Raw genomic sequence first — 16,355 nt, 5'->3', positions numbered from 1 at the left:
AAGGCATCGTATATGGAAATGACTGCTGTTGCTGTCTCCCTCTGAGCTTTTTTTTTTTTCTTTTCTTTTTTTGAGACAGGATCTCCCTCTGTCACCCAGACTGGAGTGTAGTGGCACGATCTTGGCTCACTGCAGCCTCAACCTTCCAGGCTCAAGTGATCCTCCCACCTCAGCCTCCCAAGGAGCTGGGACCACAGGCGTGTGCCACAATGCCTGGCTAATTTTTTGTATGTTTTATTTTTTTTGAGACGGAGTCTCGCTGTCGCCAGGCTGGAGTGTAATGGCGCAATCTTGGCTCACTGCAACCTCCGCCTTCCGGGTTTAAGCGATCTCCTGCCTCAGCCTCCCGAGTAGCTGGGATTACAGGCACACACCACCGCACCCGTCTGATTTTTGTATTTTTAGTAGAGATGGGTTTTCACCATGTTGGTCAGGTTGGTCTCGAACTCCTGACCTCAGGTGATCCACCCACCTCAGCCTCCCAAAGTGCTGGGATTACAGGCGTGAGCCACCGAGCCTGGCCTTTATTGCTTAATAATATCTAGCCCCTCTTAGTGTGCTTAGTGAGCACTTCCTATGTGCCTCTGCTAAGTGCTTGTGGCAGATGTGTTTTCCCTGTGCAGGTGCCAACACTTCCATGTTTCCTTAAGGATGCATCCATTTCCCTATCGCAGGCCATTTGGTTTGAATGGGACTGCCTCCAACTCCAGGCAGGGTTTGGCCCCGTCTCTACTAAAAATACATAAATTAGGCTGGGCAGAGTGGCTCACGTCTGTAATCCCAGCACTTTGGGCAGCCGAGGCAGGCAAATCACCTGAGGTCAGGATTTCGAGACCAGCCTGGCAAACATGGTGAAACCACGTCTCTACTAAAAATACAAAAATTAGGCTGGGGCCGATGGCTCATGCCTGTAATCCCAGCACTTTGGGAGGCAGAGGTGGGCAGATCACCTGAGGTCGGGAGTTAGAGATCAGCCTGACCAAAATGGAGAAACCCTGTCTCTACTGAAAATACAAAAATGAGCTGGGTGTGGTAGTGGGCGCCTATAGTCCCAGCTACTTAGGAGGCTGAGGCAGGAGAATCACTTGAACCTGGGAGGCGGAGGTTGCAGTGAGCCGAGATCACCCCACTGCACTCCAACCTGGGCAACAGAACGAGATTGCGTCACAAAACAAGACAGAGACTGTAACAACAGCCCCATCTCACAGGGTTGGTGGGTGAGATTCCCCCCATGGCTTACAAGGCCCCACCTGCATGCTTGCCTGTTCCCCACAGCCCCATCTGCTCTCCTGCTTTTGCTCACTGGCTCTGGCCACCCTGTTCACCAAGCTGGTCCCCAGTCCTTGGGGGCTCCTTCCCCACGTTATCCAAGAGCTCATGCGCTTTCCTCCTTCAGGGCCCCTCTGAGGTGCCCTGCTCTGTGAAGGCACTGATGCCTGATGTACTGAATTTGCCCTCCATAAAGGGAGTCTCCCAAACTCCTGTTCCCTGCTTTTTACTTTGTTATAGATTTACTACCATCTGACAAATTCCAGTTTACCTCCCTGCTTCTCTGGGATCTCACTAGCAGGGCCTGCACACAGTGGGTGCTCAACAGACATTTGTTAAAGTGAATTAATTTATTGACTCATCTATTCCATAAATGTGAGCTCCTCTGAATGTTATCCTTGCTGGGGGCTGTCACAGGCCACGGCCTCCCCACAAGAGCCCTGTGGTTACAGAGCTGCAGGCTCACAGGAGCCCACAGGACAGAGAGGCAAGGCTGGGCCGTTGGTTTGCTTCAGGCTATAGGGGGTGAGTGGGTGGAGGCAGTGGGAGCGGCCCTTTGCCCCAGCTTGCCTCAGCTCTTGGAGTAACGCCTCTGCAGCGATTCCCGGTAGAAGCGGAAGACGTGTTGCGAAGCAGCCTGGGCCGCAGCCAGGCACTGCTGGAACTGTGCGGGAGAGACCGGTCAGTGCTGGGGGCTTAGCCCTGCATGCACACGTGACTTAGTTGACCCAGGAGTTTCTGCTGACCCCACCTGACTCCCTTAACCTACCATCACTCCCCTGCCCCCAAGTGAGGCAGGTGGTGAGGGATTATTTCCCATTTCATGAGCTGTTTTTTAGAGATCAGGAAAAGGGCAAAGGGCTTCAAGATCAGATTCTGACAGCAACAGGACTCAGACCAATCAGGTATCCTCACACCTTGGAAGCCCTAGCTTTGCAGAGCTATGGAATTGGAGAGTGCACAGAATTGGAGTGGTCTTGGGATTTTACAGCCATGGGCCCCTTGAGCCCAAATAATCTAAGAGCCACGGAATCAAGAGACTCCCAGTCTTCACTGCCATGTATTCCTAGATTTCTGAGGTCCAGGTTGGACATGCTTTTGCAGACAGTCTGGTCCAAGAGTTTCCAGGCTCTGCCCCTTAGCCTGAGACCCGGAATTCCCGTGGCTCACCACTCTGAGCTGGGAGCTGGGGGACCATCACATGCCCTCTTCTGACTTCAAACAGAGCTCATCCTCTTTTTGCCTGTCTCATAAATTGGGCTTCCCTTAAACATTTCCGCAAAGGTTTCTGGGACCACGAAGTTTGAAAACTCCCTCTTTTTTACAAGAAGAAATGTAAGAGGCTCTCCTGAAGCCTCTAAGAATCCAGGGCAGAGTTGGGACAAGACCGTATATCAGTGGGAGGCTTTTCCCCTTATCCCCATGCTGGTACCTCAGAGTCCGAGTAGAGCCCCTTGGTGCTGGACATCAGCAGCTTCCGTTCCACACTGTCCAGGGCAAAGGTCAGGACTGCCCGGGCCTCCTAGGTACAACGGGTAGAAGGTGGTGGGGGACCTAGGACCTTCCCCCCAGATAAAGTCTCAGCCAGTCCTTTGGCCAGGCACAGTGGCTCATGACAATACTCTCAGCACTTTGGGAGGCCGAGGCAGGACACTGATTGAGGCCAGGAATTCAAGATCAGTATGGGCAAAAGAGGAAGACCCCATCTCTAAAAAAGAAAAAGAAAAAAAAAGAAAAAAAAGAAAGAAAACAACAAAAAAAGTAGCTGGACATGGGGGTACATGTCTGAGTTCCCAGCTACTCAGGAGGCAGAGGTGGGAGGACTGCTTGAGCCCAGGAGTTTGAAGTTTCAGTGAGCTGTGATCGTACTACACTCCAGCATGGGCGACAGTGAGACCCTGTCTCAATACCCTGCTTCCCACCACACACCTGCAGCCAGTCCCATTGAGGGGACTCCGGACCCTTGGCCTCCAGGCCTCTCCCTTTCCACAGCCAGGTGCTCACCTATCAAGCATGAAGCGCAGTCATTTTTTGTCTACACCACTCCTTCCCTACTTCCCCGGGTATAGCCCTCTGCCTTTCCTTTGTAGAACTGTACTCAATGCCCCTTATTCCAACCACGTGGTTCTGACAGGGGCTTCCAAGCTTAGTATTCCTGCCCCAAGGGGCTAGCCACAGTGCCACTCACTTATCTGGTGCCTCTCGGCCTCCCAGTCACCCTTCCATGCTCTGCCCCACAGGGGCTGGAAGCCAGCAAGCTGTATGTCCCAGACTCCCTTACCAGCTAGTTTCCAGCAGTAATGAGGTGGGAGAATGGAAGAAGAGCAGCACCCTGGTCCTCACTGACAATGGCAGGTGCTGATGGCTCCACGTGGCTGTGTGACAGCCATGGAGGTGGGGTGGGTTCTGGACCTCAGTGGCCAGGGCAGAGGCAGGACATGCTATGTGCATGCAGAACCAATTGAGATGATGTCTCCAACATGACAGAGCAGGAGCTGGCTCGCAGGTTCAGCCCAGGTCTGGGAGGGGTTTCTCATCTTTGGGTGTCACTCCTGGTTTCTTTTTCCTCCTCTAGCTCCTCCAACACTGTTGTTACAAAGTCCCTGCATTTAACTCCCTCCATCTGAAACCCTCCAAGTGGTTTCTGTCTTCTTGACTGGAGGGGACCATTATAGCACTGGGCAGAAAACTCAGCATAACCTGAGCTTAGGACGCTGCACCTGAGCCGACGAGGAAAGCTCTCTTGTCTTCTTGTGTGCTTTCGAGCCTCTTAAGATGGAAATGGAGCTTAAGGGGTCAGTCCCAGCCTCAGGAGAGATGCTGGCCAGAGAGAATGAAGCTGATGTGGAGAGAAAGGCAGGGATGAGAAGTGAAGCAAGGACATCCTGATGCTGTTTAAAGTCCTGGTTTTCTTTTTTTTTTGAGACGGAGTTTCACTCTTTCACCCAGGCTGGAGTGAAATGGCGTGATCTCAGCTCACTGCAACCTCCACCCTTTGGGTTCAAGTGATTCTCATGCCTCAGCCTCCCGAGTAGCTGGGATTACAGGCACGTGCCACCATGCTCAGCCAACCTTTGTATTTTTAGTAGAGACGGGGTTTTGCCATGTTGGCCAGGCTGGTCTCGAACTCCTGGCCTCAGGTGATCTGCCTGCCTCGGACTCACTAAATGCTGGGATTACAGGTGTAAGCCACCACACCCGGACATACACTTCCTTTCTAGTTTATTTATTTATATTTTGAGATGGAGTTTCACTCTTGTTGCCCAGGCCGGAGTGCAATGGCACGATCTCGGCTCACCACAAACTCCACCTCCCGGATTCAGGTGATTCTCCTGCCTCAGACTCCTGAGTAGCTGAGATTACAGGCATGCACCACCACACCTGGCTAATTTTGTATTTTTAGTAGAGACGGGGTTTCTCCATGTTGGTCAGGCTGGTCTTGAACTCCTGACCCCAGATGATCTGCCCACCTCGGCCTTCCAAAGTCCTGGGATTACAGGTGTGAGCCACCGCACCCGGCCCCACATTTCCTTTCTAATTAAGCAAGTTTGAGCTGGGTTTCTAGCACTTGCTGCTAAATGAACCACGATGATAAGAGCAACCCTTGCTAAGTGGGATTGAGGTGGCATGAGCCTATTGTCTGCAGAGAAGTGAGGCCTGGAGGAAGGGAGGGGGAGCTGTCTGGCCTCTGCCCTTCAGCCACCCTGATCTTCACACCTACCTTTTCTTGCTTGGATGTAGGATCCAGCACGAGAGTCCCATCAGAGTCTAGGGCACAGGTGACCCCACAGAAGAGAGCCCTCATGGGCACACCTGCGTCCACCAATGCCATGCAGGCGGCATTCAGACAACAGGCCAGGAGCTGAGCACCACAGGCAATGGTTAAGTTTCTTTTTTGTTTTTGGAGATGGAGTTTTGCTCTTGTTGCCCAGGCTGCAGTGCAATGGCTTGATCTCAGCTCACTGCAATCTCTACCTCCTGGGTTCAAGCGATTCTCCTGCCTTAGCCCCCCGAGTAGCTGGGATTACAGGCACGTACCACCACACCTGGCTAATCTTTGTATTCTTAGTAGAGACGGGGTATCACCATGTTGGCCAGGCTGGTCTCAAACTCCTGACCTCAGGTGATCCACCTGCCTCGGCCTCCCAAAGTGCTGGGATTACAGGCGTGAGCCACCGCGCCCAGCCTAAGAAGTTTCTACTGTAGGCCTGGCCAGCAGAGCAGATCCATGCCTCCCTCCACCAGGCTGATGCCTGTGGCAGACATCACTAATCGGTCACAGAAGGGCAGTATGGCAGAGTGCTTAAAAGTGGTCCAGGGATCAAGTAGCCCTGGGTTCCAGACCCAGTTTTGCTCTCTCAGCTGTGTGACCTTGAACAAATGACTTAGAGTCTCAATCTCCTCATCTGTTAGACGGGGGATATAATATTCAATAGGTATGTACTGAAGTACATACCACACATTTGTTGGCAAGTAGGGTCAGAGAAGGGAAGAAACCTTCCAAAGTCACATGGGGGAGGCACTGGCAAAGCCAGGCTCAAAACTTGGGTAGCAGCCACTCCGCGGTGACAGAGCTGGCAGGGCAATGGAGGAAGAGCCATCGCGCTGCTGCCTGCAGGGAGCTCACAGTGGAAAGACAGCATAGGTTGGGAGTCAGCTGGCTCTGCTTCAGTTTCCATGTGTGTCTTCTCCAGGCGGAGCAGGCCACACACAGGCCACAGCTTTAGAGTCAACCGGTTTCAGTTCTGCTGCTGATCCTCCACCACTTCCTCTGGGCTTTACTTTCCTCTTCTGTAAAATGGGGTCTCAATAGCTTCTCTCTCTGCCCATCTATAAAATGTCTATCCAGTTCAGGGCCATGTTCCAGTAAAGCCTTCTACAGTGCCTAATTCTGGTCCTCAACCTCAACCTCCCTTACCTCAGACGGGGAGATCTTTCAGGGCCAAGCTCCTGACTCAGCCGCTGTCTGCTCAGGGCGCCCCCAGCACTGAGGGCCTAAAATCCACTGAGGTGGCAAGTAGAAGTGATTGCCAGCCGGGCACAGTAGCTCACGCCTGTAATCCCAGCACTTTGGGAGGCCAAGGTGGGCTGATCACTTGAGGTCAGGCTGGCCAACATGGCAAAACCCCGTCTCTACTAAAAATACAAAAATGAGCCTGGTGTGATGGCGGGCACCTGTAACTCCAGCTACTCAGGAGGCTAGAGCATGGGAATCGCTTGAGCCTGGGAGGTAGAGGTTGCAGTAAGCTGACACTGCACCACTGCCTCCAGCCTGAGCCTGTCTCGAAAACAAACAAACAAAGAAAAAAACCAAAAAAACAAAAGTGATTGGCACAGGCTCTGGAGTCAGACGGGCCTGGGCTTGAGTCCCGCCTGTGCGGCCTTCCAGCTGTGTGACCTTGGGCAAGCCCCTTCCCCTCTCTGGGCCTCAGTTTTGTCACTGAAAACATGCGAACATAAGAACACTCATCTGTCAGGGTCCTTGGGCTCTAGAACTAGATGGTCTGGGTCTAAGTCTTGGCTCTGCCACTTCCATGGGGATCATTAAGGGCATGTGCTATATTAAATGAGTTAATGTGTGTAAGGCACACAGAACAGTGCCTGGCACATAAGTAAGCACCCAGGCTGTTTGCTCTCCTTCTTCAGTGAGCTGGTACCTGTTAAGTGTTTGAAGTCTTTCTGGCTAGCAGAAAGCATATATGTAGCCACCAGAAGGGAAGCAATCAGGAGACTTCCTGGAGGAGGAGGCCTGGGAGAAAGGATACAGAGCCGGCATCACTGACAACCTGCAGCACCACAGTGATGGAGGTGCGGGGGTGCAATGTGCCCAGGACCACCGCCTCGCACGTGTTCCTGATCAGTCGCTCCCGGCTCTTCTCTGCAACACCTGGGGAAATTGAAGAGCGGTTGTCAGGGTCTTCTCCTTCATGTGACTCACCTTCCTCCATATGCCCCACCCAAACCCCCTGGAAAGGGCCCACAGTCTTAGCCTGGGATGGTGCAGGTACCTGCAGGGATGAGGGAAGATTCCAGTGGGAAGAAGGCAAGGCCTGACTGCCATCCACCGACCCCTGCTACCTCCAGCATCCACCAAAGGAACCATCCAGGGGAAGAAGACCTGGGAGTTCCATGTCTGTGCTGCTACCCATGCCCACTCCCACCCTAGTAGGCCCAGCCAGTGGGGACTGAAGCTTGGATATGAGGGTAAAAGGGTAGAAAAACAGGTTAATGGGCCAGGCACAGTGGCTCACGCCTGTAATCCCAACACTTTGGGAGGATGAGGCGGGCGGATCACTTGAGGTCAGGAGTTTGACACCAGCCTGACCAACATGGTGAAACGCTGTCTCTACTAAAAATACAAAAATTAGCCGGGCATGATGGCTTACGCCTGTAATTCCAGCTACTCGGGAGGCTGAGACAGGAGAACTGCTTGAACCTGGGAGGTGAAGGTTGCAGTGAGCCGAGATCGAGCCACTGCACTCCAGCCTGGGCAACAGAGCGAGACTCCGTCTTAAAAATATGAAATTAAAATTAAAAAAAAATGGCTAAGCGCAGTGGCTTATGCCTGTAATCCCAGCCCTTTGGGAGGCCAAGGTGGGCGAATCACGAGGTCAGGATATCAAGACCATCCTAGCCAACATGGTGAAACCCCATCTCTACTAAAAAAATACAAAAAATTAGCGGGCATGGTGGCGTGCACCAGTAATCCCAGCTACTCGAGAGACTGAGGCAGGGGAATTGCTTGAACCTGGGAGGCAGAGGTTGCGGTTAGCCAAGATCGCACCACTGCACTCCAGCCTGGGTGACAGAGCAAGACACCGTCTCAAAATAAATAAATAAACAAACAAATGAAAAGAAAAACAGGTTAATGGAATGAATGAGTGGAGGCAGAGAGAGGGAGGAGGAGGGAGGGAGAAATTAGAGGCAGAGAGAGAAGCAACAGAAGATGAGATACAGGGCAGAGAGTTAAGGACAGAAACAGCTGAGTGGAGACCAAAGTGGGGAGTGGAGACTCGGGGCAGCTGGTAGGGAGGAGCTGGGGGGCGGTTATGACAAACTGGGCACTATTCAGAGGTTCAACAGGGCCCAATTACCAGGCAGCCCGATCTTCGGCCTCAGGATCACTTCGAGTGTGGCCTTGTTAAAGATCTCTTTGCTGACCTTCACCTCGGCCGGTCCGTACACACCCGCCAGGACAGAGGTGTCACCTGAGGAGACAGCAGGGCGGGAGGGCCTCACTCCCAGCTTTCCTGCTCCTGGGGCCCCATTTGTGGCACTGAGTGTGATGGCCAGGGCTCCCCATGTCACCCCCGCCATTTGTTGGCAGTGATTCTTTGAGTACTCACTTCATTTCTCTGCCTGCGTATCCTCATTTGTAATATGGGGAAAATAGCAGTCGCTCCCCGCTAGCGTCTTGTGAGGATCAAAGGACACAATTCAAAGAGAACATTTAAAACACTGCGGGGCTCATGCTGAGTGCGCAACAGACTTTAGCTGATATTATTAACATTCATCCATTCAGGCATTCAGGCAGGGTCTCACTCTCATTGCCCAGGCTGGAGTGCAGTGGTGCCATCACGGCTCATTGCAGCCTCAACCTTCTGGGCTCAAGCGATCCTCCTGCCTCAGCCTCCCAAGTAGCTGGAACTCCAGGCACATGCCACCATGCCTGGCTAATTTTTGTATTTTTAGTAAAGAGAGGATTTTGCCATGTTGCTCAGGCAGGTTGCGAACTCCTGGGCAACTGTAATCCCAAGGTGCTAGGATTACAGGCGTAAGCCACCATGCCTAGCCCTGATATTAGTAACTTTCTTTTTTTTTTTGAGACGGAGTCTCGCTCTGTTGCCCATGCTGGAGTGCAGTGGCGTAATCTCGGCTCACTGCAACCTCCGCCTCCCGGGTTCAAGCAGTTCTCCTGCCTCAGCCTACTGAGTAGCTGGGATTACAGGTTCATGTCACCATGCCCGGTTAATTTTTTTATTTTTAGCAGAGACTGGGTTTCACCATGTTGGTTAGGCTGGTCTCGAACTCCTGACCTCATGATCTGCCCGCCTCGGCCTCCCAAAGTGCTGGGATTACAGACATGAGCCACCATGCCCGGCCAGTATTAGTAACTTTTAACAGGAAGTTCTTCCTGAAAGCTAACCATCCTCCCTCTTACTGTCGCTGCTCTCAACTTCTCTTTCCAAAGGTTCCCCAGCCCAGCTCTTCCCTTAGGCACTGGTCCCCAAATTCTGCACCAGTCCAGTCTGGACACCTGAGAAAGGAGTAATATCTGGAATGAATCCTGATTCCTGCTTATTTCCCCAGAAGCTATAAACGGGGTACAGGAGGTAAGACCGAAGAAATAAATAGCCTGGCTTCTAGTACTGTCTGCTGTAATCCCAGCACTTTGGGAGGCTGAGGTGGGTGGATCACCTGAGGTCAGGAGTTTGAGACCATCCTGGCCAACATGGTGAAACCCCATCTCTACTAAAAATACCAAAATTGGCTGGGCATGGTGGTGGGTGCCTGTAATCTCAGCTACTCGGGAGGCCGAGGCAGAATTGCTGGAACCGGGGAGGCGGAGGTTGCAGTGAGCCGAGATGGCACCATTGCACTCCAGCCTGGACGATAACAGCGAGACTCTGTCTCAAAACAAAACAAAACAAAACAAAACATTTGAGGCCAGACATGGTGCCTCACACCTGTAATCCCAGCACTCTGGAGGCCCAGGTGGGAGGACTGCTTGAGGCCAGGAGTTTGAGACCTGCCTAAGCAACACAGCAAGACTCCTGTCTCTATTTTCTTTTTTGAGACAAAGTTTCCCTCTGTCACCCAGGAGGCTGGAGTGCAGTTGTGCAATCTCAGCTCACTGCAACCTCCACCTCCCAGGCTCAAGTGATTCTCGTGCCTCAGCCTCCAGAGTAGCTGAGATTATAGGTGCATGCCACCTCGTCCGACTAATTTTTGTATTTTTAGTAGAGACGGGTTTTTACCATGTTGGCCAGGCTGGTCTCAGAACTCCTGACCTCGACTGGGCGAGGTGGCTCACGCCTGTAATCCCAGCAATTTGGGAGGCTGAAGCGGGTGGATCACGAGGTCAGGAGTTCAAGATCAGCCTGGCCAACATGGTGAAACCCCGTCTCTACTAAAAACTACAAAAATTAGCTGGGTGTGGGGGCACGCGCGTGTGGTCCTGGCTACTCGGGAGGCTGAGGCAGAAGAATCGCTGGAACCGGGGAGGTGGAGGTTGCAGTGAGCCGCGATCGCTTCACTGCACTCTAGCCTGGGTGACAGGGTGAGACTCTGTGTCAAAAAAAAAAAAAAAGAACTACTGACCTCAGGTGATCTACCCTCATCGGCCTCCCAAGGTGCTTGGATTACTGGTGTGAGCAACCTGTGTGAGCAACGGCACCCGGCCCCTTCTTAATTCTTAGGTTCAAAGAAACTTTAGGTATCTCAATTCAGCATAAGTGCTAAGCCTGAGGGAGGGTCCGGGAAGGTCCCTGGTTAAGGCGGTATTTCCTGGGAAGCCCAATTTGCCCTTACACGGAAGGTGTGCTTAGTTCCAGGAAAAATTGCCCTGAGGACTGGAGAAACCAAAATAGAACTCGCCTCTGGCTCCAGATGAACTGCCTGTGTTTCGCCTGAGCACAAGAGTCCCTCCCCTCTCACCTTCTTCAAGACATGGCTCCAGCAATTCTCTCCCCTGTTGACCCCACAACCATCTTCAATTCCTGCCCCACTTATCTGATCCTCTTACAGCAAAACTCCTGAACAGCTGTCTATTCTTCCTTTTCTGTGACCCCACCACTCCACTGCGGCAGCTCAACATCGTCACCACTGACCTCCAAATGATCAACACTCCATTGACCCGGCTGTCAGTAAGGACGAAACAGCTGTCAGCCTCACAGCTCAGACACGTTCTTCTCTCGGCCCCAGGTCACCACCCTCTCCCGGTTTCCCCCTAAGTCTCTGGGCGTTCCTTCTGAGTCTCCTTTAGCTTGCTTGTCACAAGTCCCTGACTGCTCAAGTTGGAAGGCCTAGGGCTTGGTCCTGGGACCTCTTTTCCATCTACACGCACTTCGTTCAGTCAATAGGCTGAAATACCATATATATAGCCAGAGAGTTCCAAATTGCCTACGTCCAGCTTGGGTCTCTCTCCTGATTTCCAGACTTGTACAGATCTGGGCAGAAACCTTAGTTATGCCTGACTCTTTTTCCTCGCACTCAAACCAAACTATAGGTAAGTTTTGTCCGTTTTACTTTCAAACTACATCCAGAATCTCATCACCTCCACTACTCCTGTTCTGGCTGGAGCCACCATCACCTCCCTGTTTTCCCCCATACTCCCCACAATCAACACAGCAGCCAGATTTTGTTAAAATGTATTGGGGCTGGGCGTGGTGGCTGATACCTATATGAGCACTTTGGGAGGAGGATTGCTTGAGTCCAGGAGTTCAAGACCAACCTGGGCAACATCGTGAGACCCTGTCTCAAAAAAATTTTTTTTTTTGAGACAGAGTCTTGTTTTGTCGCTCACGCTGGAGTACAATGGCACAATCTTGGCTCACTGCAACTTCTGCCTCCCGGGTTCAAGCGATTCTTCTGCCTCAGGCTCCTGAGTAGCTGGGATTACAAGCGCCCGCCACCATGCCTGGCTAATTTTTGTATTTTTAGTAGAGTCGGGGTTTCGCCATGCTGGCCAGGCTGGTCTCGAACTCCTGACCTCAGGTGATCCAGCCGCCTTGGCCTCCCAAAGTGTGGGGATTACAGGCGTGAGCCACCGCGCCCAGCCTCCTGTCTCAAACGTTAAAGAGAAATATTCTTGGAGTTAATCTGGTTCTGAGAGTTATTTAACTAGGGGAGGGGGATATTTGCCCTATAGGTAAGACTTGCCCTAATCTTAGGGATATTTACTCCTGTGGAGAGATGCAGTTAGGTAGCAGTGGGGATGTATTTTTCAACCCAGGGCAGTGACATTATCTTCAATTTGAGGAGTATTTACGTGGGTGAAAGATCCGCCACAGTCCAGAGTATGCAAATTGACAGGTTTGCGTCAGTCCGGGATGCAAGGACCTAGTGGGCGTGTGTGTGGGGTGGGCGGGGGCGGGGGTGAGGAGGAGGAATCTAGTTAAGGGCGATATTTACCCTGGTGAGGTGATTTTCCCTATTCTGAAATATTAATTCTTGCGGGGACGGTCTGCCCTGCCTGTCATTCTCAGACATATTTACAAAGATGGAGCTATTTTCTCCTTTCTAGTCGTGAGGGAGAGATATATGTATCCCTGCGTATGTAGTAGTATTCAATCGGACAAGAAATCATGCATCAACGCAGGAGTGACATTTACCAGCTGGTATCGTGGGGAGATGGGCACTCCGTTGCACGGTACATGGTAGTCCCTCTGCAAAAGACCTGGGTAAGTTCTTACCTTGCAGGAAGGAAGCAGAGCCATCTGGCCGCGACAGCAAGTTCTGTTCGCAGGCAAAGTGCCGGAGGCTGCAGCCGGGACCCCGAGGGCTGCACCCTGTTCCAATTTCAGCACGGATTTTGGCGTCAGTATGCATCTCCTCCTCCATCGCGCCGACCCCACGTGCGGCTGCGATTATCACTTCCGCCCGGCAGCGCGCGCTCCGAACACTCTGCGTAACCATTGCGCACGCGCTGGGCTCGGCCTTCCGTCCTGGCGTCCGCACGTGGCTTAGCGTTTACCAACAATCTGGCTCCGCCCAGTCCCACCTCCTAACTCTGGCAACGCCATTGGACAGTTGAGAACAGGAGGCAGGCCTTGGCAGTGACCTGTTTTACTCTGGGCCCCCGGGCCCTAAATCCCTGAGGCCGTGGAAAGGTTGCCTTCTTCTTTGCCTGTTACAGGAGTAACTACAGTGAGGCGATTGGGGAAAATTTTGGGTAGATAGATTTTCTTCTCCAAATCTCTGTGCATTCTATCTACAACAGAATGGGAAGAAGGTGATTTTCTTGTCAGATGGTGCTGGAGTTTGTGTCAGGCACATAAAGGGGCAGCCCCGAATCTAGCCTACGTGAGTGCCGGACCACTGAGTGGTTGCTAGCCAAGATGGCGGTAGCGATCACTGCAGCGAGGGTCTGGCGGCCAAACCGAGGCCTGAGCCAGGCTGCCCTCTTGCTGCTGTGGCGGCCTGGGGCTCGGGGACTGGCTAGATCTGTGAGTACCTGGGCCCCAGGGAGTTTTCCCAAAGGGGATTAGGGATGTAAAGGCTATCTTCAGAGTGTGGGGTCCCTGAAGGATATGAAGGAAGGGCTGTCACAGAAGGGGAAAAGAGTGGGAGACCCCTTGGAGAAGACACCGAAGGGAAGATCTGCCACTTCCTTAGGAGAAGAAAAGAACTTCCACTTCTTCAGGAGAGGACAAAACCCGTTTGCAACTTCTTTGTGGGCCCTGAGGGAGGGAGACGACTTGAAGAGAGGGATGGGAGTTCCTTATTTATTTATTTAGTTAGTTTTTTGAGGCGGAGTCTCGCTCAGTCGCCCAGGCTGGAGTGCAGCGGCCGGATCTCAGCTCACTGCAAGCTCCGCCTCCCGGGTTCACGCCGTTCTCCTGCCTCAGCCTCCCGAGTAGCTGGGACTACAGGCGCCCGCCGCCACGCCCGGCTAACTTTTTTTTTTTGCATTTTTAGTAGAGACGGGGTTTCACTGTGTTAGCCAGGGTGGTCTCGATCTCTTGACCTCGTGATCCGCCCGCCTCAGCCTCCCAAAGTACTGGGATTACAGGCGTGAGCCACCGCGCCCGGCCGGGGGTTCCTTCTTAACTGCCACTCATATTCAGGGGAGGTTCCTTGGAGGGACAGGGGAAGACCGCGAGACCTTTTCCCTCAGGGTTTGGAGAATGAAACTGACTTTATAAAGGAGAGACTTTCTTCTGGGCAAAGATCCCTCTTCAAGAAGAAGAAAGAAGAGAGCAGGTCCCCTTGTCGCAGGCTGCATAGGGCCTTGTACTACTTTGCTCATTTGCCACAATTCTGATTTTAAAATGAATTGTGTAAAAATTTTGTTTGGTTCCTGTGTCTCCTGATCGAATATCAAGACAGGGAATTCGTGTGTTCTGGACACTGTACAGAGGAGATGATTAATATTTGTTGAGTTAATGAGGGGAAAAAAGGAGGGAGAGAGGTACAGACAGGGCACTTGGCCCACATTTCTTAGAAACACTTGAGAAGGCTTTGTTTCTTGTCAAAAGGGTCACAATCCCTTCAGGTGGATGCTGTCAGAATTACACTGCAAAAAATCTAGGTGGAAGCCTGTCTTCAGAGGGGGAGAGGCAAGGGGTTGCAGAAGAGCTTTGAACTACATTTGACAGATAGGAGAGTAGTGGTTACATGGGTAGGTTCATGTCCTTGCTCTGCCACTTTCCACTTGTGTATTGGGCAACGGACTGCACCTCTCTGGATCTATGGACCTAATTTCCCTCTCTAAAATATTAACAGTGGCCACCTCATAGGACTGTGAAAAATTAATATGTAAAATGCTAAGGACTGGACCTGGCACATCATAAGGGCAATAGGAATGTTGGTCGTTGTTGATAGTGAGGGTGGAGGGAAAGGACAGAAACTGACGTTGGAGATGGGGAGAAGAAAGGGGTGACCTTGGGAAGGCCTGGATTGGTGAGGCCCTGCGGAAAAAAATCTTAAAAGATCTTGTGAGGTTGAGTCTGATCGTCTGATCCCCAATCCATAAGGAGGAGAAGATGGAATCTGTAGAAAGAAGCTCTGGGTAGGGGGAAAAACGGGAGGAGGGTGAAGAGGATGGGCCAGGAGTAGGACGTAGTAGGTATCTAGGAATGGAGTCACTTGAAACAGGTAAATGCAGAAGGGCTGCAGGAGCAAGATGTGGGTAGGGCAGTCTCCTGCCTTTGGGCTGGAGACCTTTTCGGGTTTTTTTTTTTGAGTAGTTCATATCCTCCACAGCTGATCTCAGTCCCAGGAGCCCATTGGCTGGGCAACTGGGGCGGGAGGTGGGCAGGACTGGGGCAGGCTAGGGAAAGGTCATTTAAGGTTGATTAAATCTTTCTCTCCTGTCTCAATCTCCTGATTACCTTTCCTCTTGCTTCCCCTCCTTCATTTGTGGTGGGGAATGGGGAGGGAAGAAGTCCTTACTTTTAATTTTTTTATATATCTTTAAATTTGTATTATCTTAGAGTTATTTTTTTTCCCCTTTATTTCTCCCACCTGTTCTTTCTCTCTTCTTTCTTTCCTCTCCTTCTCTTCTCCTCTCCTCTCCTCTTCCCCTCCCCTCTCCTCTTCCCCTCCCCTCTCCTTTTTCTTTTGTTGTCTCGTCTCGTCTCTTCTCTTTTCTCGCTCTTTCTTTCTGTACCTGTTTCTCTCTTTTCTTTTTCTTTTTTTTTCCTTTTTCTTTTTTTTTAGACAGAGTTTCACTCACTCGCCCAGGCTGGAGTGCAGTGGTGCGATCTTGGCTTACTGCAACCTCTGCCCACCGGGTTCAAGCAATTCTCCTGCCTCAGCCTCCCAAGTAGCTGGGATTACAGGCGTGCACTGTCACGCCTGGCTAATTTTTGTATTTTTGGTAGAGACGGGGTTTCACTATGTTGTCCAGGCTGGTCTCAAACTTCTGGCCTCAAGTGATCCGCCTGTCTTGGCCTTGAAAGGCATGAGCCACTGCACCCAGCCTTTTCTTTCTTTTTTTTGAGACAAGGTCTCACTCTGTTCCCCAGGCTGGAGTGAGTGCAGTGGTATGATCATGGCTCACTGCAGCCTCAACGTCCTGGGCTCAAGCAATCCCCCGACCTCAGCCTCCTAAGTAGCTGGGACCACAGGCACGTGCTACCACGTCTGGCTGATTTTTTATTTATTTATTTTTTTTGAGATAGAATCTTGCTCTGTTGCTCAGGCTGGAGTGCATTGGCACGATCTCGGCTCACTGCAACCTCCACCTCCCAGGTTCAAGTGATTCTCCTGCCTCAGCCTCCTGAGTAGCTGGGACTACTGGCGTGCACCACTGTACCCAGTTTATTTTTGTATTTTTAGTAGGGATGGAGTTTCACCATGTTGACCAGGCTGGTCTTGAACTCCTGACCTCAGGTGATCCGCCTGCCTTGGCCTCCCAAAGT

General features: G+C 51.8%; 2 protein-coding genes across 2 annotated transcripts in view; one reads left to right on the top strand and one right to left on the bottom strand.

Annotated features, from left to right (window-relative positions):
- Positions 1 to 1,600: 1,600 nt before the first annotated feature.
- Positions 1,601 to 12,886, bottom strand: EXOSC5 (exosome component 5). Its single transcript, XM_007996904.3, has 6 exons — positions 12,684 to 12,886; positions 8,364 to 8,477; positions 7,035 to 7,156; positions 4,991 to 5,131; positions 2,702 to 2,791; positions 1,601 to 1,933 (listed from the first exon to the last, which is right to left on the bottom strand). The coding sequence occupies exons 1-6, from the start codon at positions 12,829 to 12,831 to the stop codon at positions 1,841 to 1,843; spliced, it is 708 nt and encodes a 235-aa protein (XP_007995095.2). The 5' UTR covers positions 12,832 to 12,886; the 3' UTR covers positions 1,601 to 1,840.
- A 416-nt stretch (positions 12,887 to 13,302) lies between these two features.
- BCKDHA (branched chain keto acid dehydrogenase E1 subunit alpha) overlaps positions 13,303 to 16,355 on the top strand; it is a 29,430-nt gene continuing 26,377 nt past the window's right edge. The window contains exon 1 of the mRNA XM_007996903.3: positions 13,303 to 13,436. Coding sequence (XP_007995094.1) covers positions 13,329 to 13,436 — 108 coding nt within the window. The 5' untranslated portion in view covers positions 13,303 to 13,328. The remainder of the gene's footprint in view (positions 13,437 to 16,355) is intronic.

Source organism: Chlorocebus sabaeus, chromosome 6 (assembly GCF_047675955.1).
Source record: "Chlorocebus sabaeus isolate Y175 chromosome 6, mChlSab1.0.hap1, whole genome shotgun sequence".
NCBI classification, from domain to species: domain Eukaryota; kingdom Metazoa; phylum Chordata; class Mammalia; order Primates; family Cercopithecidae; genus Chlorocebus; species Chlorocebus sabaeus.
Note: the sequence above shows the minus strand (reverse complement) of the source record. Positions and strands in the feature narration are given on the sequence as shown.